Source organism: Diplotaxodon limnothrissa, linkage group LG15 (genome assembly GCF_057381915.1).
Source record: "Diplotaxodon limnothrissa isolate DT_005_m linkage group LG15, D_limnothrissa_male_GT1.1, whole genome shotgun sequence".
Classification (NCBI taxonomy): domain Eukaryota; kingdom Metazoa; phylum Chordata; class Actinopteri; order Cichliformes; family Cichlidae; genus Diplotaxodon; species Diplotaxodon limnothrissa.
In genome coordinates, this window is record NC_140610.1 from 5,377,419 (window position 1) to 5,403,811 (window position 26,393).

Sequence of the window (26,393 nt, forward strand, 5' to 3'; positions counted from 1 at the left end):
GCTAATTCTCTGTGGTGTAATTAGCTGTCATGTGTTTTTTTTAAGAATTCCCTGTTCAAGTTTTAATATTATTTTATGATTCCGCAGTGCCGTCTGCTTGGCATTAGCTTGTTCTCAAACTTCACTGGCTAGCTTTCTGCAACACTTCAGTCATGCGAGTTATCCGATAGCTGGCGAAAACTAATACAACAGGGATGTTAAATAAGAGTCAGCGCGGTTAACTTTCAGCCTAACTTCAGTTATCAGTCGTACGCAGGGTAGTGTTAACAAGTAAGATAAGAAAACTGGAAAGTTGGGATAACGTTATCGCTACATGTTCAAACGAAAGACAGTAAATGTTAATGCAGGCTATTTAAAACATTAGCGGCCATCACACATGCACGTTATTACTTTTGTTTGCTAGCTTAACCAGCCTAATTGATACCCTTCCAAATTGAATTTGATTTCTTGAAACACTGATGTGCTGTGTGTAGCAAGCCAGTAAATATTAATATGGACTATATACACTTACCGGCCACTTCACTTACTAGTACCGGATTGGACTCCCTTTTGTCTTTAGATCTGCCTTAATTCTTCATGGCGTGGATTCATCAAGGTGCTGGAAACATTCCTAATAGATGTTTGTCCATATTGACATGACATCATCCCACTGTTGCGGTTCCTGTTCCACCACATCCTAAATGTGCTTTATTAAATTGAAGTCTGGTGAGTGTGAAAGCCGTTTGAGTACAGGGAACTCACTGTCTTGGCATGTTCAAGAAACCAGATGAGTACACTGTGGTCACAAAGGGGTGGGTTTGGTCAGTGACAATACTAAGGTAGGCTGTGGTGTTTAAATGATGCTGGTTTGGTGCAAAGGTGCCCCCACACCATTCTTTGGTTGTTTCATGTCTGATTCTTGGTGAGTCTGTGTGAGATGTTGCTTCAGTTTTCCACTCTTGACTGACAGGAGTGGCATCTGGTGTGGTCTTCTCCTGCTGTTGCCCGTCTGCTTGAAGGTTTGATGAGTTGTAACGAGTGGGCATTTGAGTTGACTGTTGCCTTCCTATCAGCTCCAAGCAGTTTGGCAATTCTCTGACATTTTTGTCCGGAGAACTGCCATTCATTGGATATTTCCTCTTATTCGGATCATTCTCTGTAACTCTTAAATATGATCATATGGGAAAATACCAGTAGACAGACAGACAGACACACACACATTCATTTGTATGCTCCTCTTACAATCTGAAATTGCATATAACATTCTATACATTTGTCTTTCCTGTTTTATTTTTTATCACAATTTCAGGGCAACTTTAAAACAAAAATGAGTTTTGGATTATTTTTTAGCCTTTATTCCCATTGAAGTGTAACATCAAAAACCAAGTTGTGATTGCAAATGATTACACCAAATTTGCAAGCACACTGGTTGTGATGTTTAATCTATGCAGATTGGTCTGATTTTTTTTTTCCCCATGTTCAGAGCAGATATTGAGACTACAAATAAAAATTGCCTCACCCTGTTTTTTTGAAAGACTCACAGACGAGCATTTCTTTTTACTGTGTTCATTTTGGTAACTTGCTCCAAATCATAGCACATGTACAATCGCTGAAATTAAAAAGTGAAATTTGCATTTAGAAGAACATTTCTGATGTTAAATATCTGTTAAATTTCTTTGCAATCATTGCGACATTGTCTCAGCAGTGTTTCTAATAGGAGCACTTGACTTGAGTTTTTAAGGTTTCATAATTTTGCACTTCTGTAAAAAGATGTTGAGACTTGCTCCAGTTGCCAGGCATGTATCGATTGAACATCAAGATCAAAGTCAACCAATTTAAGTTCAACAGGGTGAAATTTTTATGTTTCTTAAATGTTCTGCTGGAGTTGACTAAGCAGGTAAGGAAGTTGAGATATATTATCTCTGGGATTGGTTGAAAGGTATGATGGGGTGTGGTCAAACACAGTAGGTGTAAATCACTTAATTGCTTCCTACCACTCTGTAGCTTGTCACGCTGTAATTTAACATCTCCCAGTACTAGCCAGGAGCAGTTCTGGAGCACTTCAAAACAATTTAAGCTCTGTTTGTTTTTCATCCTCCAGAATGAAGATGAAGCCTGCCGTGCCACTTCTCCTCCTGGCCCTGCTCGCTGTCACAGGGCTGAGCCAAGCCCAACTCGGGAACTCTTTCCTGGATTTCTCCTGGATCCTTCCCAGTCTCAGTCGGCCGGCGAACCACAGCCGCATCTTCTACGCGGTGATGTTTGATGCAGGGAGCACGGGGACACGCATTCATGTCTACACCTTCATCCAGAGCGACTCAGGTAATACAGGCCAGAGGTGTCTCTTTAAGCCTGTTCTCTTCCCTATATTTACTTATTTCCTTAGGTTAGCGGCGTTATGTGCTCAATACAGAAACAGTGACATGTAATGAATGCAGGCTGCCTGCAGAAAGCCTAGCATAAATATTCTAAGGGTTTTTCTCACAATGTAAAGAGTAGCAGGGAGACCTCTGGTGCTGTACAAAAAAAACTGAAGTGCTGTGCAGCTTAAGTAGCACGCTTCAGGTGAACTGAAGTGAATATCTATACTTGCAGTTCTTTTAAATCCATAAATGCTCACTTCAAGGTGCGTAGGTAATTCCATTAATAATCCTTTTTGGTCAGATTTAAGTCGGAGTGTCTCATCTTAAACATGGCTATATGTACACTAAGCAGATTTATACCTCCCTAAATTAATTTAAGAGGTTCTATATGTGACGTGGGTGGCTCTTGTGTCTTTCAGAGCAGCTCCCCATGTTGGACAATGAGATGTTTCATTCCATAAAGCCTGGCTTGTCGGCATATGTCGACATCCCTGAAACGGTGAGTTCAGCGTTTCCTCTGATCAGTTGCATTGAGTTGGAGGGTGCACTCATTCAGACATTCCTGCTGCCAGAAATGAAAGTGAGAAATGCAAAATGACAAACAAGTCAGGCCCAGCTGACATAACACTAAGTGTCATCTCAGCTCTCAGCAGTCACTCAGTAGACTTTTCGGCTGCTCTGCGGTGATTGTTGTTTCTGTTTAAAAGGCTGGACAAACAGTGAGGATGCTGTTAAAGGTAGCCAAGAGGACGGTGCCTCGTGTGGAGTGGAAGAGAACTCCTTTGGTCCTCAGAGCCACGGCTGGACTTCGGCTGCTGCCCACACAGAAAGCTCAGGCTCTTCTGGACCAGGTAAGAGTGCACTGTCTCGTACTGAGACCTTATTGAGAGGCCTGAGACGGCAATTACACAATACAAGCATTGTGTAGAGTGCAGTTCTTTATCATATGGGAGTTGTTTGGCGCTACAATGTCTGACACCATCGTGAAAAAAACAACAACCCCACAACCTATTATCCAACAAAGCAGCAGGGAGAAAAGGAAAGTGCTGTGGCAGGTATTACAGAGACAGGAGGGGAAGTATTGTTATCAGAGAGCAGGAGATTAGTGTGGAAGGCTCTTGTGGAGGGGATAAGATAGTAACGGATAGCCCTGGGGCACCTTGAATGATAAATGATACTTTATTAATCCCCCCCAAGGGAAATAATTAATCCCTTCAAGCGGAGGGCACCTCTGGATGAGCTACCATTACACTAGATAACATTAAGGCCATCTCACTGTTGCTTTCCTTTGCTCCTAGTTGCACTTAAATCTCCCTTTCTCTCGCCCGTCTCTCCCTCTTTTCCTCAGGTTCAACACGTGTTTGACGAATCTCCTTTTTTGGTGTCAGACGACGGCGTCAGCATAATGAACGGCAAAAACGAAGGTAACGTCTGCCCACCCTCTGCCCCGACAAGCAACACATCCGTCAGATATCACGGCAGCTGTTGTCCTCTCTGAGGTGTTTTGCAGGTGGCATCAGTGATCTGTCTGCCCGCTTTTAGCGTGCTGTGCAGTTTCTGTAAAGAATCGTTGTTTACTGCAGGCATGAACCTAAATTGCTGAAGATTACAGCAGTGTTTTGTGATGACACTTAAGAAAACGAAATGGCATATTACCACAAAGATGAGTCAGTAATTATGCGGTGCAAAAATACTATTGTCTGTTGTGCCGTTGTGTAATTGATTAGTCAGCGTTTCAGCCTCGTTTATAGGACTACATGCCTTTTATATATGCAAAATTAGTTTCTTAAATGGTCTTTGTTTTCACCTGAAATGACAGGTTTCTGTTTTCTTACTTTTCTTTTGTGCTAATTTTGTAAATGTAGGACTCCTGGCTTGGATATCGCTGAACTTTCTAACAGGCAAGTACACTGCATTAAACAGTAAAATATTTGTACCTCTTTTTCGTACTTTATATCCAGGTTTAACTTTGTATCTAAAGGTGCCGTCGCGTTATCACACCTCATGTTCACAAATAGAGGCTAAATGTGTCCGACTATGAATTTCCTGCCTACAGGAGTGCTCTGATCTTTATCAGATAGGATCCAGCGATTTTATACTTTGGCTTGTACATGTTTGCCAAATAGGCCTTTTGAAGATAACATCGCAGGTGTAACTGATTCGGTCCTTTGTGTTGTGGTTTCTGGATTAAAGTGTGACCTTTTTTTTTAGGTCACCTGAAAGCGCGAAGCAAGAAGACAGTGGGAATATTGGATCTGGGAGGAGGATCAACGCAAATCACTTTCCTGCCCAAACTGAGGGTCAGTTGTTTGAACACTTGAGAGAAATCTGTCTGATCTCTAACCTTTGGTGATAGTAACCCTCTGTGCTCTCTGTATTCCACTGTAGAAAACCACTGAAAGTGCTCCTGCTGCTGACTACACTGCTAAGTTTGATGTCTTAAACTCAACATTTGAATTGTACACTCATAGGTAACTGTTTCAGAAACGACTGTATGCTTCATGAGACATAATACAGTCCATTTTAATTCAGTGTGAATGAATAAGAAATTGCTTCTTGATTTCACATCAAGATCATTTCCATATTTTCCTTTTTCACATTTAAAATTAGCCTCAAGTTCTGACACTGACTCTGTGACTTCACTCGGATCTGTGTTTAATTAGGAAAACGTCTAGTATCTGTTTAGGCAAGGCAAGGCAAGTTTATTTGTATAGCACAATTCAACAACAAGGTGATTCAAAGTGCTTTACAGAGACATTAGAAACAGGAACAAATAAAAAGCATGATTTAAAATTGAATAAAACAAGCAAATAAACTAATTAACAAACAAACAAACAAACAAACAACAGTATATAAAATCAAAACAGATAAAATCAGAACAGTAGATAAAATCAGTAGTTAAATGTAAGTTTTGAAATTTAAGCTTAAAGTGTGGATTTGGTGCTTTATTCAAATGCAGCTGAGAACAGGTGAGTCTTCAACCTGGATTTAAATAAACTGAGTGTTTCAGCTGATCTGAGGCTTTCTGGGAGTTTGTTCCAGATATAAGGAGCATAAAAGCTGAATGCAGCTTCTCCGTGTCTGGTTCTGACTCTGGGAACTGATAAAAGACCGGATCCAGATGACCTGAGGGATCTGGATGGTTCATACTGGGTCAGGAGGTCATTGATGTATTTTGGTCCTAAACCATTCAGAGCTTTATAGACCAGCATCAGAACTTTAAAGTCTATCCTCTGACGGACAGGCAGCCAGTGTAAGGACCTCAGAGCTGGACTGATGTGGTCCACTTTTTTGGTCTTAGTGAGGACTCGAGCAGCAGAGTTCTGAATGAGCTGTAGTTGTCTGACTGATTTTTTTAGGTAGACCTGTAAAGATGCTGTTACAGTAATCAAGCCTACTAAAGATGAATGCATGGACTAGTTTTTCCAGGTCCTGTTGAGACATCAGATCTTTTATCCTTGATATATTCTTGAGGTGATAGTAAGCTGACTTTGTTATTGTCTTAATGTGTTTTTCTAAGTTTAGGTCTGCATCCATCACTACACCCAAATTTCTCGCCTGGTTTGTGGTTTTTAGATGTATAGATTGAAGTTCTCTGGTGACCTGTAATCGTTTTTCTTTGGCGCCAAAGACTATTACCTCAGTTTTGTTTTTGTTTAGCTGGAGAAAATTGTGGCACAACCAGTCATTGATTTCCTCAATGCATTTACCAAGAGCCTGTACAGGGCCTCGGTCTCCTGGTGACATTGTGATATATATTTGTGTGTCATCTGCATAGCTGTGATAGTTTATTTTGTTGTTGTTTATAATCTGTGCCAGTGGGAGCATGTAGATGTTAAACAGAAGGGGTCCCAAGATGGAACCTTGGGGAACTCCACATGTGATACTTGTCTGCTCAGATGTGAAGTTACCTATTGATACAAAGTATTTCCTGTTTTCTACGTATGTTTTGAACCAGTTTAGTACAGTTCCTGAAAGACCTGTCCAGTTCTCCAGTCGTTTGAGTAATATGTTGTGGTCAACTGTATCAAATGCTGCACTGAGGATGTGTATTATAGGCAAACACCACTTGTTTGCCTTCTTTTGAGGATTACTTATTTGTCACATGCACAGTCTGTTTCTGCTTGGTTTTCTAAGTGTGTAACAATTCTTCAACTTCATGCAGCTATCTTGGAAATGGACTGATGGCGGCACGGTTGGCCACACTGGGAGCTCTGGGTGCAGAAGGTACTGTGCTGTACATGAACTAAATGTGTTTCTTTGCCATTATTCATGTCAGTGTCATCATTGCACGTCACTGATGGATACTGAGAAGAAGGTGGGTCAGTTCAAATGGTTTCTTTTTTAGATTTTCCAAATCTCGAGAAGGAAAAGTAAAGAAAGATATTTTTGTGAGATGTAGTTTTCTGTTATAAATGATTCTGGCCCTGAGATACACTGAGATGAATCACTGAAGTGCTTCAGAGAAAATTGTGTTAGTGACTGCCTGAGTTTTTGGTTTTTTTTGAGTCATTCTATGACCACGGTAACCTTGTGTGAAGCTGTTGAACCAGTCACGAGTTTAAACAAGTGGTGTCTGCGCTGTCACAGGGTTGGAGTGGCAGGTTTTTAAAAGTTCCTGTCTGCCAAAGAAGTTCAGGGATGAATGGAGCTTTGGAGGTCTAACCTATCAAGTGAGCGGGGACCCAGATGGTATGATCCCATTTACTTATAACAAGCTGTAAGCAGATGAAACCCAAAGCTAAGGTTTGCAAGGAAGAACTCAAAAAATGTCCATTGATTTTTTTTTTTCTTGGGTTTTACAAAAGATCTTATCTGTTACCAGATGCGAGCAAAATGCATGATACGAAATTTAAATATTAGCAGCAATATGAGCAAAAATATGAGGGCATACTTGGATTACTTGAATGAACATAAGATGCTGACTTTATTCTGCCGTCTCTGTTTTTCTTTCCCCTCCAGGTTACACAGGATACAAGCTTTGTTATCAGGAAGTACTTAAGGTGGTGAAGGGGATTATTCATCAGCCGTACGAGCTTGAAGACTCCAATGTTTTTTATGCATTCTCCTATTACTTTGACAGAGCTGTGGATGCGGGCCTTATCGGTTAGTGAACACACACACACCCCCTTGTACACACCTTATATAATTATACAGACCCAGTAGGGTGTCATTACCCATTCCAGCACTAGACATAGGCAGGGAAATGTGAGTCACTTGCACCTGTCTCAGGGGATTTGATGAGCTATAGGTGTGTAGGTATTAAAGAAATTGCTATTCTCTGCCAGTCCAAGCTGAAAGGCCACAAGCTCTATTACTAGTATTATGGAAATGTACATGTAGACCTGTTCTTGTAATGAATGGTGTAGCATTTTTAAATGTGAGTAAGATGACCTCAGTCACCTCCGTTGCAGATGAGGTCCACGGAGGGATGCTGGAGGTCAGAGACTTCAAGAAGAGAGCCAAGGAGGGTGAGATGGGCGAAGGAATGCATCATTACTATGACAGATCTGCAGCTCCCTGTACTTGAGACACAGTGTGCATCTCAATGGAGCTCATTTCTATCTGAAATCTTGCCCTCATCCACAGCAGAATACAGATGACTGATTATTCCTAACACCTAACAGCCCTTATTTATCCTTTTCTCTGCTTAGTGTGCAATAAGATGACCAAGTACCCTCCCATCCACCCTTTCCTGTGTATGGATATGACTTACATCACTTGTCTACTGAAGGATGGGTTTGGCTTTAAAGAGAACACAGTTTTGCAGGTGAGGCAGCATTGTGTAATAAAATTAACAGGGTTCTGGCCTTGGTTATAAGAATGCAAACGAAGCAGTACACCCAACGCAACAATTTTTCACAAGGCTGCGCGGCTTTATGAATTCAGCTATTTATGTTTCGAGCTGTTTAGTTCAAACTTGCAGATGAATCATAAGATGGAAACCTATCAAAAGACACAAGCAATGTTTCAAATGAAAAGGTTTAAAATAGCTCCTCACACTTCATAGCATTTTCACAGGCCTTCTTCAAAGAGGCCCTGACACATTAGTCAAAGAAGAGATGGTAATATCTCATCCTACCTTTTTATGTTTGAAAATTCACTATGTACACTGAAAACAGCAGATAAGTGTGCTACCAGAAATTGCAGGGTGAGTTGCATTTCAGAAACCCTCCCCAGGGACTGGGAACCTTTGGAGGGGCTCTGTGCATTTCCACAGTAGGGAACTGGGCCAAAAATGTTATTTTCTGATAGTTTCATGGCACTTACATTCTAAAGCATATATTAACACCCAACACCTCCACACAGCCATGCAGGAAAAATGAAGCACAGACAGATTTAGTGCGGATATAAGAAACACTGGTTGCAGCCAGTGGTACCCGTCAGCAGAGTGATAACAATATTCAATCTGCCTTTTTCGGCTGAGAGGTAAAAACTGCAGGCTTAATCTTGCTTGGGGCACCAGCTATAGGCCAGACCTTTTCAAGAAAACTACTGGGTCCAGAAATGGCATCAAAAATGATTGGGCTGCTGTAAGAAACTGACCAATGAGATTCTGTCTGCTTTGATCATTTTCTTATTTACCCAACTTTCACTATATAATGCTATCAGATGTAACACCAAAAGAAAAGTGTCTCTGCACTAGTATTGCATCAGTGGAAATGAGATAAAAGACCTTCAGCTCTGACGCACAGAGGAAGCCAGTGTAACCTGCAGGTTGTAAAAACAGTGGTTGCTTTTATATCTGTCAGCGGGATAACCTTCCCAGTCTCTGAGGGCCTTTAGACTGCAGAGGAAACACAAGCAACCGATGATTTGAAGGGATCTGTGGACTCCTTGGAAAAAAAAAATTGTAAAAAGTTGGGAGTACTTTGAGTAGAAACTTGTCTGTGTCAATTCTTTTAATAAAACAAAGGAAAAGAGGCACTTTTACACAAAAAATTCCATTACCTTTTTTATTTCAGTAAATACAAAAATCCTTTGAGTGATTTGGTGGTTTTTTTTTTTTCCATCCTTAGCTAACCAAGAAAGTGAATAACGTGGAGGCTAGCTGGGCACTGGGTGCTACATTGGATCACTTCCACTACCTGAAGATTCACTGAGAAGTGAGGAGCGTACACTGACAACGAGAAGCTGATTTTAGGTGGCGCTCACTAACCACACTCAAGTAATGTGCACTACCTTATCTAAGAGCAGCAGACAGCTGGTGTTGGTTTTATAAGGGCAGAACTAACCTCATGAGTAATTCTTAATTTCTTTTAAAAAGCAATTATTCTCAAGTGTTAATATATTGAGCTATATATGAGCAATGCATTGCCCCACTCGGAGAACAAGTGAAGCACAAGAGGCTGAATGAAACATTTTACCAATAACACACTCTGTTAATGCACCTCTGGGGATTAGTGGATATAGAATTTATTCGAGATAATGTTTTCTATTTTACTAAGTCTGATAAACAGAGAGGCCTGGCTTGTTAAGTCATGTAATACCAGCATTTACATGCAGCATTTGATTAACTGTGCTTGAGTGGTTTTTAATGTTAAGTGTTTCGTTATTAGTCAAAAGAATAATGGCTATAATGGGTGTCTGGTACATTTAAATTTAACTTATCAGCCGTTGAGGTTTTGGGGTACTTGTTTTTCATTAACAACCATCACTGCATTTCAGTGTCTACAATGATGAAGCACATAAGCATTCCTGGTCATTATAGTTTCATAAACTAGCAAAACCCGTCTCAGTATTTCTTTGGGAGTCTTTGTTCTCAAAAACACGAGGAAAAAAAAATGTTTGTACAAACTTTGCCATTTCACGCTTATTAAAATAAAATCATCACTGGTTGCTAATTACAAATATCTACAAGGGTCTACAGGTCTGAAAGTCATCTTTTTACAGATACATATCTATATGTAGTCCACTGTGGCAGTCAGCCCAGTGCTGCTGCAACACGCAGTGTGCGATGTTTGTTGTGAAGGTGGACTACAGCAGAGCAACTACATCTTCTCCATATGCATGGCCCTCCGTTGTCATGGTCACCAGTTCATGCGGTTGAGAGAGAACTACCACAGAGTCTGCAGAGCCTACACAAACACAAAGGAAAGTTCAAAGAGGATGTTATTCACCCTGTATGTATTTAAAATAACATGAAGGTGCAGACATTGTAAAATCAAACCAAGCACTTTCAGCCTTTGTGCTGATGAAGCCGTTCTTGAATTTCTGCAATACATACAAGTTGTATGCAGCTGGGATGTTTCCAGGCTTCCCAGCCACACGTCTGAACTACATCACCTGGCTCTTCAGTGTTCAAATAATTTTAATTTTATTTATATCGCACCAAATCACAACAACAGTCACCTCAAGGCACGTTATATAGTAAGATAAAGAGCCTTCAGTAATAGAAAAACCCAAAAATCAGACCGTGAGAATGGAAAACTCCCTTTTAGTAAAGAGAGTAAAAAAAAACAAACAACCCCACAAGTAGAACCAGACTCAGGGAGGGGGGAGTCATCTGTTGTGACTGGCTGGGGATCAGGGGAGAGAGACCGGACAAATAAAGAGATCCAGAGATGAATAAGAACTAATGATTAAATGTAGGATGTGTATAAACATAGAGTGAAAAAGAAACAGTGCATTATGTGAAGCCCCCAGGAGCCTCGACCTATTGCAAAGGTCACCTGATCCAGACGTAACTATAAGGTTTATCAAAAATAGTGTTAAGTTTGATCTTTAAAGCAGAGAGTCTGTCTGTCTCATAAATTCAAGCTCCTTCCACAGAAGGATGGAACAAGCTCTTATATTTTGGATAAACAGTTGAAAGTTATGGTTGGCACTGACACTTTGGTCATTGCTTATGTGAACTATGTCATCAACACAGTCCCATAACCATTTACACAGGCGCTTGAATCGCAGTCTTTTCTTGTTTACCAAGTAAAAAAAAAATACTGGCAGCCACCAGTGCAATAACTGCTTGAGTTATCGCGCTCAGATGATTTTCTGAAAGCTTAACCTCTGACCTTGATCTTGAGGTCAAGGTCATTAAACTTCATACTCGTCCAAGAGTTGTGGTAGATGCACCCATGGTATGAATTTTAGAATCCCATGTCGCCTTGTTCTTGAGTAATCGTGTCCACATCGCCCACCTGTGCTGCGGGGTGATGACAATACCGCATCAGCATTTTATGGCTGATTGGTTAAAAAAACAAAACCTTGAGAGGTGGGCGAACACTCAAAACAAAAATAATATGCAAGCAGCAGTGCTACACTAGTGAATTTATTATTACCAGCATGAGGTTATCAATGTTATTTACAAATTTGTTTTTAATCTTATTTATTTAACAGGTACAATGCAAAGAGTGCCAGCTGAACTGCTGGAAACAGCCTAAATGTGAAATTTCAGAGACATGAAAACTCGAGCAAACACAAGTCTACACAGCCTGAGTGTAGCCGCCGTTATCAAAAGACTCATTCCCTGAAAAACACTTAATGGGACATTAGTGACACCACAAGTTGACTCAGCATCCCTGACATTAACAGAACATTATGAGCTTCACCAAATGAGAGTTTACTGCAGGGCTACAGCATTGTCAGATGTGTTAGGTGTTTTTTAAATCTTATGAACTGCCTTTTTTTCCTGTCATACTTGTTCAAACGCCTACCTGGTGATCTCAGCATGGCATGGTGGAGATTCATGGGTTCCACAGTTGTTGTCATGGTGACCATATTGTCTCCATTCTCACCGTCTGCCTCCAGCAGGCTGCTTTGTGTCAGAGCCTCTCCTGTCAGTTGCACACAGACATCAAACTTTTTGTTTTTCCCAAACCTCAACACAAGAGAGAGCACATTTAGAGTAATCCGTCATCTTTATAGAAACCAGGACTCAACCTGCAGCCTCGGTGTGATCACCACAGGCCAGTGCTGGTTAGAAAATGATGCTCTGAAGTTAAAAAATAATTGATAAAAACTGGAATCTAGATTTCTAGAATGCGTTCTGTATAAATGTTGATTTTTGTTTGCTTATTCTAGTTATTCACAATCAATTTAATAATTAATCCAGTACCTCTTGTCATGTATAAATAACAGAAACTACCAGGCTGTTGTGCAACTGCATCTTCCTTTGCACTGCTTTTACAAAAGACTGGCCTCTTTGGGGAGGCTGACCCGAATAAATCTGCTGTTTATAATTAGAGCTTTGGCAGCGTTTCCTCTGCGGTGATTCAGCTGCTGTGCTTCCCTGCTGCTACAGAGATGTGACAAGGAGGCAAATGTGCTGTCTGCTGTCATTGTTTCATGCTAAAAATGAATTTAAGCTTATTTTGTTCAATTGTTCCAGATGCTGGAATGTGAAAAGCTCAATGAACAATCCTTTTAATCTGAAAGGTACTGAAAATGATACCGAGAATAGAGACAGGAGTGACTGTGTAAATTTGCCTCAGCTGTATTGGAAGATTAACCGTATATATTCACTCAATTATCTCAGCAGGTGAATGCATTTCAATAAAGCAAGATGATGTTATTTTAACTTGGTGATTAAAGACTTCTTAGAGGATCTGACCCCATCACAAAAAGCCCAACAGGCTTCGTTTTTTTTTTTCCCCTGCAGCAGCGTTTTGCTGTCTCTGCTTTTTCTTTTTTGAAGCTATGTGCATTCTAAAACAATTCAGCTACTGGGCCTGAAGAATAAAAATGTGAATGATACATTTTTAAGTGCTAGAAGTCATTAACAATTCAAGAAATGTTCCTAAATGTAAATTAAAGCAACACCATCTCTATGCAGACTTTAAAATGTATGGGCAGCTTGAAGCTACATAATCCAAGGATTAGCATATCCACCCACCACACTGGGTGGGTGGGTGTGTGTGTGTGTGTGTGTGTGTAAGACAGACAAAGGGAGAAAGACCTGTTTCTCTGCTTTCACTACTGAGTCCTTCCTCTCCGTGTCTCTTCCTCATGTGGACGTTTCTGCTGCCCGACTGAGAAAAAGTCTTCCCACAGATCCCACACACATGAGGCTTCTCACCTGGGAAGTACGCACACAGACACCAAGCAAAACTTTATTCTTCTTCTGAACTGCTGCAGGACGCCGTCTACAAGGCGCACTACTTTACACTTTATCTGTAGCTTACTAATTACAAAGGAGCGCACTGCTGCGCAGCTGTGAACTTGTCCCACTCACCAGAATGCACGAGCATGTGTTTTCGTAGACTGGAATACTCTGCAAAGGATCGCCCACAGCCATCTGCTTCACACAGAAAAGGCTTCTCTCCTGAAAGCAGCCACCCACCACAAATATACATATTGTTTACCTCCGCAAAGCCCCAATTAAACTCTTATTTTTGCAGAAAGTATCAGATGCGGATGCGTTCAAAGGGATGCGTTGAATGGCCCCGACGCACTGGAAATTACAATAAACTGCAGCTTTGTTGTTGTCGTTTCTGAAAGCCGCGATGACCAAAATAACCCAGATAAGTCAGCTACGGCTCATTCTTCCAGATATACAGGCGGAAACTAAGCACAGGTCACCTAACTGACTGTGGAGCACGCCATCAGAAACCTTAATGCCACCCTAAATAAAATATGACAGAGTAGTGTTACTGATTGCAGCAGTAAAATGGAGGGGCCAGTGCTGCTGACTCTTCAAATCTCCAGCATTAACTCTGCCAAGGAAGCATTAAATGAGCAGAGTCAAATGGCCTTAGTTAGTTATTGCTTCCAGGACATTTGGGCTTTTAAATGCAGGGGTCCGTCCTGCTTTCCCCACCTGTGTGTGTGCGTCTGTGGTTCTTCAAGTTTCCAGCAGTGGTGAACCTCTTGCCACAGTTCGTCTCCTTGCAAATGAAGGGCTTCTCGCCGTTGTGAGTCCTCATGTGAACCTGCAGCCTCTGCAGCACGTAGAAACTCTTCCCGCAGCCTTCTGCGCCGCACCTGAACATCCGGTCATTCCTGCGAGCCGAGATAAGATGACAAACAAACCTCGACGTCTCTCGTGCACATGCTTCGTTGGTTAAAGCCCGCCACGAGGTCAGACGGGGTAGCCTCAAACAGATCTGCTACGCTGGTATTAACAGAGCTCCTGCCATACAGCTGGAGAAACTCTTGTTGCACAGCAGTGCTTTCTGCTCCCTGCACAGTCTTTCTGCCTCCCCAACAAATAAAGCAGGAACCTTTTCCTGAGCTGCCATTACTCCTTTCATTGTGGCTGTAAAACACCTGTGCAGTTTAAAGCCAACACCTCCAGCTTACATTTTACAACTGCTGAACAAACCTAGTGCCTTTTGTACTTGAAAAACATCACACAGAATAGCTTGAAGATCGAGCTCACCCTGCCCTTGAGGGTACTTCAGGAGGGCAGAACGTGTCTGGAGAGCAGCCTGTTACACATCTTACACCAAATCTTATACTAGAACATGAAGATTAAAGTTGCAGGAACCAAAGACATTCAGGAGGACTTGATTGCTCACCATTACAACTTAAAAATGACACTAATTTCTGGCATTACACAGCTCAACAAATAACCAAGATACCATGATACACACAAATTTGTTCTTTTCTGCACTTTTGTTGCATATTGGGCTCTAGCTTACAGAGTATGACTTTGTGGTGTCTACATTAGCTGCTTGAATCTTTTTGTCTGACTTGTATCTATACTTTACAGACATTACAGGCATGTAATTTTCTATTAACACATTTCACAGTTGGTGCACGCGTTCCTGTGTGTAATGAAATGTGTACATCAACAACGCTGTATTATTTTCTAATTTGAAAAATGCGTCCACATTATCAGAATTTGCACACTTGAGCAACATCCCCTATGCTTGAACCACTGCTGGACAAGGCACAATCCCCCCGTGCTGTCTGTGCAATGCGTTACCTGTGTGTTTTGAGGTGATATTTGAAATGAGCGGGCCAGGTGAACGTCTTGCAGCAGCCCTCAAACGAGCAGCGCATCTGCTTGGAGAGGGGGCGGCTCGTTCTGGCAGAAAGGTCTCGTTTGTCTCCGTCTGCTATCAGACTGTGTGTGTGGTCACCTAGGCAACCGGAAGAGGAAAGTGAGCGAGGTGATGCAGTAAACAATCCAGCAGCGAGAGTGTCCCCGGCCTCTGGAGCATACCTCTATAAAAGCTAATCACTGGTTACTGACTGAGACTTGCAACCAAAACAAAACTCAGAGATGAATGAAATCAGTCCCATTTAACCCGACCACACTCCACGCTTATCTGCTACAGTTTAGTTTGTGCTGGTGTCTGCTGTAAAGCACCTGTAACTGATATCCTGCTGCTGAAAGAAACTAATCTAATCTGATGGAAGTTAGATTTAGATGCAGTAGGTTCAGAGCCCCTGTGCTGCCTTCCTGCATCACAAACCTCCACTACACTCAGTGATTTTGCACTTCTCCCCTCCCAAGTGAGTACTGTGGATCAAACTACCCCCATATGTCTGATAAACCCCCCGCTTGACTTTGACTTCTGCCCAGGAGACAGCTGGAGAAACTCCTGTTGCTATCAGCCTCAAAGATCCGAGGACATGCGCTAGCCAGCTGTCCCTGATCCTGAGTCACATTTACAGCCAGAATCTGAAGCAGAAGAAGAAACCAGTGCTGTGCAACACGCTGCCTGCTTCCTGTACTGATCAATTAGCAGCTTAAAGACCCTGGCATTAGGTGATGAAGGTGCCAAAGCAATTAATCTTGCTGAGGATCTGTCAATCCAAAGAAGGGGAGGGTGGCCTTGAAGGGCTTGTTTCACACGGCTGAATTACTAGCTGCTCTAGCTGCTCTTGATACAAATACAACAAAGTCAAAGATAACTGTGCTGAAAAATATCAGCTGTATTAAAAGAGTGTATCTGAACCTAAACTGGACTATGTGAAAACCTGTAAGTAAAGAAGAATGCACAGAGTAACATAACCACTTTTAAGAGACAAATTGCAGATTTTAAGACACTTGACAGCTTTTCCATTTTACCTGAAAATCTATTTTCAACACACACAAAAAAAACAGCACAAACAATAATGCCTTCTAGTTACCACTTGATTTGTTTGTGCACATCATCACAAACATGTCAAATAAATCCCAGTCAGGTCAAGATGGGAGGAAACAAACCCAGGGCTGGGCAGAGATATGAAGTAAACTTCTTACACTCCCATATCACTTTTCAACATGGACCTCCAGCTGCAATTCGACTCAGAAGTGGGGGGTTCAAAGATCAGAGATGTAGCTAGGAGTCATGGAGCCTTAAATGTCATGGGTAAATGCTTTATCTAACAGGCAGCCTGTGGAGGCAACTTAAAATGGTTTGCGATGTAGTCCTGACTCCTGGTGCGGGTCAGCAGCACTGTGGAGCGTCTGTTTCAGATCAGAGCAGAGGCTTTATAGTAAGATAAGATAAACGTGTGGACAGACGCCGCTAAATAAGCAACAGGTCGAGACGCAATGCGGGAGAGGACGGTAAACAAGTCGACGATCAAAGGAGTTTGAGTTTGCGAGACCCGGACGAGCGTTTAATAGCCATTTAGAGATTTTTCTAAGTGTAGCGTCGGCATTACTTTCAAATAGATGGTAGAAAGTTGAAAAGAAGAGGGGAAACATGAGGCTACAGCCAGCAGCTGTTGTCACACTGGATTCTGTGACCGCTGAGACTCAAAGGCCACCACAGCCTTTTTTTATTACAGCTTAATGAATGCTGTATTGAAAAGGAGTTGATGAATATACAGTAACAGGTTTTGGTTAACAGCTATTAAACAATTTCCTGGCTATAACCGCACTTGCTGGCAGATTTACACTTTGGTTTCTGAACAAGGTTCAACAAATAAGATATAATCTGTGAAGCATCGAGCCTCTGTCCCTCCCACTTCTTCTCTTTGTGCACATCTAAGTGGCTCCTGTTCTTCGCTTATATTTACTGTGCAGACATGAGTGATATTGATTTACTTATATAACTCTTGGCAATAAAGCAAACACAATATTTCAGAACCATCAGCTAATTTTATTTTCTGCAATATAACATCTTCCTAATGGCTTGATCGCATGTGTGTCCCCAGGCCTGACCTCCTGCCACCCCACATTTTTACTAAATCATCAGCGACATAAAATAACCACGGGAGCTGGATTCTGATCACTGCTTCGTTATATTGTGACATTTACAGCTCTACTAAATATCTGCCGTCGCACTTGTACATCAGTCAAAGACAAAGCTACAAATTCCTTTTGATTGGGAGACTCGAGACGAGAATTTTGGGACCCAGTTTTAGTCAGAGCTGATTACACCACGTTTTCATCTCTTCACTGACCTCATTTCTCTTCTGTCTTTGATGCCTGCTACCAAAATATACGCCGCTTCCTCTACACAGCCGTTACTTCTTGGTTTTTTCCCCCCAGTTTTATTCTCAAACTTGATATTAAATCCCAAATAGCTGCCTACAGAGCACACACCACTAGCAGCGCTCACATCCAATGAGTGTTGTTTTAATATTGTTTCAAAAAGAGCATATTTGACATAACTTTAAGGTGTATAAGATCCCTGGAAGAATTCTTTACCGTTCGTGACACTTGCAGCTCTGGCGTCCTGGCTGGCCTTGGCATCCTTCGCTAGCTGAGCCCGTGTGGCGGCGATCAAGCTGTCATGTGCCAGCTCTTGTACCCGCAGATACCAGGGAGCGCTGCCATCTATTCCGTAGTCCCCCGATGGGACCCCCTCATCTTCATCATCCCCGGCGCCATCTGCGGCGAAGATCAGGGACTCTGAGGAGGCTGTAATGCCTGACGGGGGGGAAAAAAGAAAAAGGTCAGGATGAGAGTAACTGAAATAGAAGACAGCTGCAGTAAATCTCTGAGGCGCTCTAGGTCACTTCTATTTATTTATTATTGTTCTTCCAATGCTGCTCTATTCTAAGCAAGCGGGAGGAAGTTTTCAACAGACACCCAAATAGAAATATAAGAAAACATGACAATCCTTTCTTCAGGGACTGAGTACATTTAATAAACAAGTAATTCTGTCCAGTGAAACGTCTCTCCATCACGTCTCACTGAATCACAGACAGAACACAGCGCGCTGCACAAAAGGTGTATGTGAGGAGACCAAAATAAATTTTTTGACTCTCTTGCCAAGGCCTGATGAACCAAGAGAATGTGCTTGCCAAGGCTCATTTCTTCAAGCCAAAATATTTTTTCTTTTTTGAATGGAAATGTGTCACCCCATTTCTTTTTGGCGCTGTGTGTGGAATTTGGAAGACAGAAAGTGCAGACACAAGACGGGATTTAGACTTTTTATATGAAACTTTGCTTGTCAGTTAACAGTAATATTACTTTTTCTTTTTATATAGAAAGCAAATGTTAGAAGATACACACTGATTGGACACTTTATTAGGTACACCTTGTTGGACCAACTTTTTGATTCAGATCTGTCTTAATTCTTCATGGCACAGATTCATTAAATCGTTGGAAACGTTCCTCAGAGATTTTGGTCCATATTGACATGACAGCATCGCACAGCTTCTGCAGATTACAATTCTCCTGTTCGACCACATCCCAGCGATGCTCTGCTGGTTTGAGAGATGGTGACTGTGGAGGTCATTCGAGTACAGTGAACTCATCGTCAGGTTCAAGAAAGCTGTTTGAGATGATCTGAGCTTTGTGACACGGTGCGTTATCCTCCTGGAATCAGATGATGGCTACACTGTGGTCATAAAGGGATGGACATGATTAGCAACAATACTCAGGCGGGCTGTGGAGCTTAAATGATACTTAAATAGTACTAAGGGGCTAAAAGTGCGCCAAGAAAATATCCCCCACTCCATTACACCAGCACTACTAGCCTGAACCACTGTTACAAGGCAGGATGGACACATGCTTTCATGTTATTTTCTCCAAATTCTCACCCTACCATTTGAATGTCGCTGCAGAAATCAAGACTCATATGACCAAGCAACACTTTTCTAATCTTCTATTGTCTAATTTTGGTAAGGCTGTGTGAACTGCAAACTTGTTTTCCTGTTCTTAGCTGACAAGCGTGATACCTAGTGCGGTCTTCTGCTGCTGTAGCCCATCTGATTCAAGGTTCAACAGGTTTTGCTTTCAGAGATGCTCTTCTGCTCTTGGCTGCAGCGAGTGGTTATTTAAGCTATTGATACCTTCCTATCTGCTTGAAGCAGTCTGGACATTCTTCTCTGACCTTTGACATCAACAAGGCATTTTCACCCAGAGAATTCCTGCTTGCTGGATATTTTCAGACCATTCTCTATAGAGATCGAAAATGTTACGTCAAAACCGCAAAGGATTGTAGGTACGAGCGGCAAGCGGTACTAGCACACGCAGGCTTTCACAAGAAAACAGTCACACAGCAATAAAAAGAAACACAAAGAATGGCAAGAAGCTGTTGTATTATTAACTGCAATAGCCGGTCACATGACAGCCACGGGAAGCCGACGGGTAAAGAGATCGTTTTTTATCGGATTCTGTAGTGGAAGAAAAATTGTTCAAGCCATGTTTCCGAAGTAACAAAGAGCCAACGGATGGCCTGGATTGCAGCCATTCGAAGACCAAATATGACGTTTCAGAACACTGCAGCTCACATGTTAGTCTGCTCCAAGCATTTCCACAAAGGCAAGTCTTCTGTTGCAGTTATTACGTAATTTATCGTAACATAATTGTTGATGTAGGTTACAAATAAGTCTATATTGATTTGAATTTGATTCGTTGTGCTATGCTGCTTTGTTCACTGTGGCTTTGCGGGCTAATGTTTGTTGTGCTTTGTAGGAAAACCAGCCTACAAAATGCTGGAATGTGATCCAGACTGGGCCCCCTCTATCAACCTGGGTCAGACCGAGTGTAAAGCTGCTACCACAGCGAGATTTGATCGGTTAAGAGAGAGAGAGCGAGATCAAAACAGCCACGAAAAGTCTGCATATATGTGTCCAAGTGTTGTATTGAAGGAATCAAGTGATGAATAACCGTTTTCCAGTATGTTGTTTTGATCTGGTTATTTTTTATTATTTTTTTTGCATTGTTGATTTGTTTTTCACTGAAGCAGCTAATAAAGCACGATGGAATACAATTTTGCCTCTTTCTTATAAGACTCTATAATAGAATGAAACAATAATGCCAGTTATAAATAAAGACAATCAATTGAATGAATTAAGAAACACTTGTTTTATATCTATTGGATCTGAAAATGTTGTGAAATGACAAATAGATTGCGTTGGCCTGTACAGGAGATAAAGAAAAAACAAAATTACAACAGTAAAAGTAAACTAGACCTGGGCTTGTTGCAGGGATCTGAAGTTACTAAACATTTTGTGAGTGTTGCACTCACACTTAGGACCATATAATTATAAATATGTGCATGATGAAAGTTGGGCAGCACGCTAACGTCTTTAGTCCACTCTGTATGCTCGTATGGGTCTGACGCTTTCACTCCTTTGATTTTTTGCTTGTGCTTTTTTTTTTGCCTTTTCGTCAAGTCTGTCTTTGTACGGACCTGCCGTGTTCTCGTTTTGTACATAACTGTTTTTGGGGCAAATAAAATGCAAGTATGGATTAATGCAGAATTAATGGTTACCGGTGCTGGAAATGCTAGTGTTTGATGCAGTGTTTTGATTTTGCTGCCACTCGTACCTACAATGCAACGCGCGAAAGTCACGTAGTCTGTCGATCTCAATACACACTAGAGAAGGTTTTGTGGGAAAAATCCCAGCAAATCAGCAGGTTCTGAAATACTGAGATCAGCCTGGCTGGCACTAACAACCATGCCACATTCAAAGTCGCTTATCCTTTCTTCTCCATTCTGTTGCTCTGTTTGAACACCAGCAGGTCGTCTTGATCATGTCCACATGCCCAAATGCACTGAGGTACTGCCATGTGATTGGATGATTAAATATTTGTGTTAACAAGCAGTAGAACAGGTGTTCCTAACAAAGTGGCCAGTGAGTGTAGAACCAAAGGATTAACGTTACTTTGCTGGCCTGCAAAGGAAGAAATCGTGAGTCACAAAAATAAATTCAAGCATTTGAACTAAAGAACATGGATGCCAAGTGTGGCAAAAACATAATTCAGACTTTGGCAGAGACAAACGACGTCCCTTTAATGTTCGTTTACCTTTTGCAAGGTTCAGCAGGACATAGGAAGTGTTGTCTGACTGCTGTAAGTCATGGAGGATGGGCGGGGGGCTTGAAGCCCGTGGGTGAGAGTGCGTCTGGACTACTAATGAGCTTTGCTCTGACACGCCTCCAAACTCTGTCAGGGAGGGGGAACTCTCAGGCTCGTGGCTTAGGCCTCCATCTGGGGGAGGAAATCAGTTATTGTGTCAAATTGAAAACACATTTACTGTAAAGTAATATCAAACAGTAAATAATCAGTGAGCTGTTTACGCAGATATGACAAGTGCACTGTACTGATTTAATAGCACGAATATAAACTAGCAGACATGAACATACTATAAAAAAGGCACATCTCAAATACTGATTTAAAATAACTAAATGTATTCAGTGTGTGTATGAGACTTCAAGAAGGCACAAAATAGAACTTGATAAGCAACACTGAATGCAAATATAGCCTTCATTTACAATCAGTGCTGTCTGCTCTTTTAGATCTGCCCCTCTTATTCAAAGTAGATTAATAAAAAATAGAAATAAATCGTAGACACATTGTGTCACAAAGAATATCTGTCCTTCCAAATTGAAGCATCTCTAGCAAGCGCTTTTCTTTCTTTTCGTAGAGATGATTTACCGTCTTTTTCAACAGCCGTGGAAGGCTTTCCAGGTTTCAAATATAGACGGTTAAATGCACCAGTGCAAATCTGAAGGGATAGAGATATTATGAAAACAATCAGAATGCTGTGAAGAACTGTTCTTATTGCCAAGGGTCTTCTAAATGCTTATTTTCATGTGACAAAAATTTTAATTAGCAACAAATTTCATGTATTTCATGTATTTCAGACCCAGCAACACGCTCAGACAGAAACTGGTTCACCCGAAAGACAAAACGCCAAAACACAAACTTAACAATGTGGTGTATGCTGTACAGTGCAGCGAGGAATGCTCAGACCTCTACATTGGAGAGACACAAACAGCCACTTCACAAGCGCATGGCACAACACAGAAGAGCCACCTCCACAGGACAAGACTCAGCAGTCCATCTGCATCTTAAGGATAAAGGACACTCTTTCGAGGATGCCAATGTTCACATTTTGGACAGAGAGGACAGATGGTTTGAAAGAGGAGTGAAAGAAGCCATCTATGTCCACTGTGAGCGACCATCTTTGAACAGAGGCGGGGGTTTACGACACCAACTCTCTGCTATCTATAATCCAGTTTTGAGATCCCTTCCCAGACGCCTTAACGCCCACTCACATCCTGGGCCATCTGACCTCAGGAATTCGCATGATAAGGTGGGGCCAGGTTTCACAATGAACACACCCGAAACTCTGGCTGATTGGGACCCACACCCAGTTTCACACCTTGGCTCAGGCTCAGAGGATCATCAGGGGGTCCTTTTGTCCCTCTGTGGGGGGTCACTCCCACTAGGTTTATATCTGGGACTCTCCACCATTTGACCTTAGAACTGAAGAAGCTTCTCGGATGAGAGGTGAAACGTCTTCAAGCAACTTAAAGAAGTCCAGACGCTTTTCTTTGCAAGCTCCTTTGACTACGATGACCTGGATGACTGAGAACCTTCACAGACAACAAATTTCATGTTTTCTCACAAACTAGTGCATTTGAATTTAACAATGTGGCACACGTATTTATGTGACTATTCCACACACAAAGGCCGGCTGTAGCTAGTGCCACTCATATACACTCGTATATGATTCAGTCAGTGCTCAGCGCCGCAACCATCACTCACTACAGACAATTACACCTACATTTTCTTTCTAAATGACACAGACAGGAAATGGCAGAGATTGTTGGTTAGGTATCTTTTGTCTTCTATTCTTCTTCATCATTATCATCATCATCATCATCATCATCATCATCTTCTATTAAAGAACAAGAATCTATGATTAAAGCTGTGATTGGTGTATCAGTTTAACAGAAATTGTGCAGGTACATGTATCAATGTTGGTGTGAATATACACTGCTAAAAAAACATAATATAAAAACAAAATAACACTTGGAAAACACATCAGTGGAGGGAAAAAAATGCTGGATATCTATACTGGTGTTGACTGGGTAATGTGTCAAGCGGTCAAGGCGATGGACTAAAAATCCATTGGGATCTCCCCGCACAGGTTCGAATCCTGTCGACAATGGTCAGCTATTTTTTTTTTAGTGCAGGGATAGCTCAGTAGGTAGCAGGGTCACCCCATGATCGGAAGGTCGGGAATTTGAATCCACTGAACAGCTACCCTGAGGTACCGTCCCCACACACTGCTCCCCGGGCGCCTGATCAGTGGCTCACCACTGCTTCACTGAGTGAATGGTTAAATGCAGAGAGAGTAATTTCCCCACAGGGATCAATAAAGTATACATTATTATTATTATTATCATTATCATTATTGTTATTATTATGTGCTTGTATGTATGCCTGACAACGTTGGGGTATGCTCCCAATGAGATGACAGGATGTGTCTTGGGGGAGACCTCCTCCCAGTTTAGGACCAGGGCATCACTGAGCTTTAGGACAGTCTGAGGTGAAACCAGAGGTATTCTATTGGATTTTGGTCCAGTTAAAGGAATGAGACTGCCTGCATATCTTCACCACATAAAGCCAGGCATTGTTGTGCACCAGGAGGATCTCAGGACCCACTGCACTAGCATAGGGTCTGAAAATCCAATGATTTCATCCCAATACCTAATGGCAGTCAGGGTGTCATTGGCTAAGCTCTAGAGGTCTGTGTGTCCTTCCAGAGACATGTTAATGATATATCAATGGTGCCAGGCAGTGAGCACAGGGCCTACTAGAGCACATCAGGCCCTCAGGCCACCCTCATGAAGTCTGTTTCTGATTGTCTGGTCAGAGACATTCACACCAGTGGCCTGCTGGAGGTCAATTTGTAGCTCTGGCAGTACTCATCCTGTTCCTTCCACAAAGGAGCAGATACCAATCCTGCTGATGGGTTAGGGACCTTCTACGCCTGTCCAGCTTTCCTAGAGTAAACGCCTATCTCCATAACAAGGTACGGCTCTGGTAGTAATATTACTAGACAATGAAAAAAAACCCAAAACGATTGGATGTAGTAATGAAAGATGTGGCACGAATATCACTACTCTGCCCAATAGTGGACAAGACAACAGAAGTGAGCATGTGCTCACCTGTGAGCTCCAGCGGGGTGCACAGGGAGCTCTCAGCAGGGGCCAGCAGAGGTAGGCAGCAGTGTTTGGACTCCGAGTCCTCCAGACCCTGCACCAATGGGATGGACGCGTTCTGCACAAACTGCACCAGCAGCTGAGTGATGGGGAAGGAGAAGAGGCACAGCATGGAAAAAAAGATGAACCTCGTGTGTTATTTAACAGATCCCTGCACCACAAAGTGGTCTCCCTTCGGAGGGCGAAAATGATGGCAAGCTTACCTCTGGTTTGGAGTCAAGCTCATCAGAAAGCATGGGTCACCCTGTGTGGAACCTGCAGGGCGAAATAACACCACTGAGCTAATAAACGAAAATACTCGTCAGTATAAGTGGCTCGAGCACAATGACAATAATACACACCTCAAATGTGACCTGGTGAACGGCAGAATCTGTCAGTCATAAGCTCGGGCTGCAGGTCATCTTCCAGTCAAATCCATGGTACGAGCTCTGCGGTCAACAACAAGACAAAGCTGTCAGGTAAACCTCCGGAGGTTTTTGGTAAACACAAAGAGCCACTGTATGCTCGGCAACTGCAGCTAAGTGTAGCCAAACCTCAATAAAATCCATCTAAACTGTTCTGGATAAAAACAGGCATATGGCACACTGCCTGTTTACCTAGCTAGCATAGCTAGCACCTAGCCACCGGAGCTATTTTCCCAAATGATGGATCCCCGCTGACGACACACTAGACAGCTATACAATTCCGTTAATTCTCCGGTGATATTAAACAGTTTACCTTGCAATAGATGTGTATGCAGGACACAGCGTAAGAGTAACTTAATGTATATTTATCTCCAAAGAGCAGGTTTGGGCTACGGAGGCTCAGATACATCAATTTTAAGACACTTCCGCGTTTTCAGTAAGAACCATTCTGTGTCATCGACGCCATCTAGCGGTAGAGATGTGTAATTGAATGTAAAAACTGACCTCTCAGTCAGTTCAATAGCTTATTGGCTTCCTTGTTCCCTTTTACAAATAAATATATCAGAGGTAAAAAGCTTAAGTTGAACGGTTTGGAGTAAAAGTTAGAGGGCCGTGGATATGTGCAGAGGAAGAATACTGGGTATGCTGGACAAAGGATGTTGAAGATAGAGCTGCCAGGCAAGAGGAAAAGAGGAAGATCAAGTAGTGAAGGAAGACATGGAGAGGTATGGTGTGATAGAGCAGGATGCTATAGGGATAGGGTGAGATGGAGAATGTTGACCCGTGAAGACTGCAGCTGAATGACGAAGATTCCCTGGTGGTGACATGCAGTACATTTTACATAAAAATAAATAAGATATTAGCATACAGTTAGTTTTAGACTACCGTGGAGCAAGTATTAATGGCAACAGGGTCTACAGGATCTAAAGCTTGAAAAAAAGTGACTGTTTTACTGGGATATACTGATCACATTTGTTTGGCACTGGATTATTAACATTTAAAAACAGTGTTCATGTTCATTACATATCAAGTAAAAAGGCCACCTTTAAAAGAAGTAGGTGTAAAGCCTGAGTTCCAACTAAAATTAAAGAAACTACAGCTACCCTCTGTTCGTGTCTTATTTTTATGTCATGAAAGCAGAGATTTATTTTTAACCACTTCCTTTTTCCACACTCAGCTCTTGTGATGAGAGAGGTGTGCTGAAAGAAACGCAACACGTTTCATTGTTTCTAATCTTGTTTCCAGCTGAGATTATACAATTCAATGTTTTCCTCACTATGTGACCTCTGAGTGCTGTTTTAAATGTCAACCAAGCAGCACTACCATTCAAATGGACATGTTTAATTGTAGAAAG

At 41.9% G+C, this 26,393-nt stretch overlaps 2 protein-coding genes across 2 annotated transcripts; one reads left to right on the top strand and one right to left on the bottom strand.

Moving 5' to 3' along the window:
- Positions 1–656: 656 nt before the first annotated feature.
- On the top strand, positions 657–9,973 carry entpd5b (ectonucleoside triphosphate diphosphohydrolase 5b). Its single transcript, XM_085371964.1, has 14 exons — positions 657–705; positions 2,081–2,301; positions 2,762–2,841; positions 3,050–3,193; positions 3,691–3,766; positions 4,208–4,243; positions 4,554–4,642; positions 4,731–4,813; positions 6,508–6,569; positions 6,933–7,034; positions 7,305–7,448; positions 7,757–7,813; positions 7,997–8,112; positions 9,362–9,973. Exons 2-14 carry the CDS (start codon positions 2,082–2,084, stop codon positions 9,443–9,445), a joined length of 1,293 nt encoding a protein of 430 aa, XP_085228090.1. The 5' UTR covers positions 657–705; position 2,081; the 3' UTR covers positions 9,446–9,973.
- Positions 9,300–25,018, bottom strand: znf410 (zinc finger protein 410). Its single transcript, XM_085371963.1, has 11 exons — positions 24,977–25,018; positions 24,839–24,890; positions 24,582–24,714; positions 21,427–21,609; positions 17,872–18,093; positions 15,208–15,364; positions 14,098–14,279; positions 13,513–13,602; positions 13,237–13,356; positions 11,996–12,115; positions 9,300–10,420 (listed from the first exon to the last, which is right to left on the bottom strand). Exons 2-11 carry the CDS (start codon positions 24,869–24,871, stop codon positions 10,320–10,322), a joined length of 1,341 nt encoding a protein of 446 aa, XP_085228089.1. The 5' UTR covers positions 24,872–24,890; positions 24,977–25,018; the 3' UTR covers positions 9,300–10,319.
- Between the last annotated feature and the right edge of the window lie 1,375 nt (positions 25,019–26,393).

Bases quoted from the DNA above. Each gene is read 5' to 3' on its own strand.
- entpd5b (XM_085371964.1), top strand. From the start codon at position 2,082: ATGAAGATGAAGCCTGCCGTGCCACTTCTCCTCCTGGCCCTGCTCGCT. The intron at 3,194-3,690 runs GTAAGAGTGCAC...TCTTTTCCTCAG, and splicing joins CTCAGGCTCTTCTGGACCAG to GTTCAACACGTGTTTGACGA. The intron at 8,113-9,361 runs GTGAGGCAGCAT...TTCCATCCTTAG, and splicing joins AAGAGAACACAGTTTTGCAG to CTAACCAAGAAAGTGAATAA.
- znf410 (XM_085371963.1), bottom strand. From the start codon at position 24,871: ATGCTTTCTGATGAGCTTGACTCCAAACCAGAG. The intron at 12,116-13,236 runs GTCTTTCTCCCT...TGCAACTGACAG, and splicing joins TAGTGAAAGCAGAGAAACAG to GAGAGGCTCTGACACAAAGC. The intron at 10,421-11,995 runs GTAGGCGTTTGA...GTGTTTGTGTAG, and splicing joins TGCCATGCTGAGATCACCAG to GCTCTGCAGACTCTGTGGTA.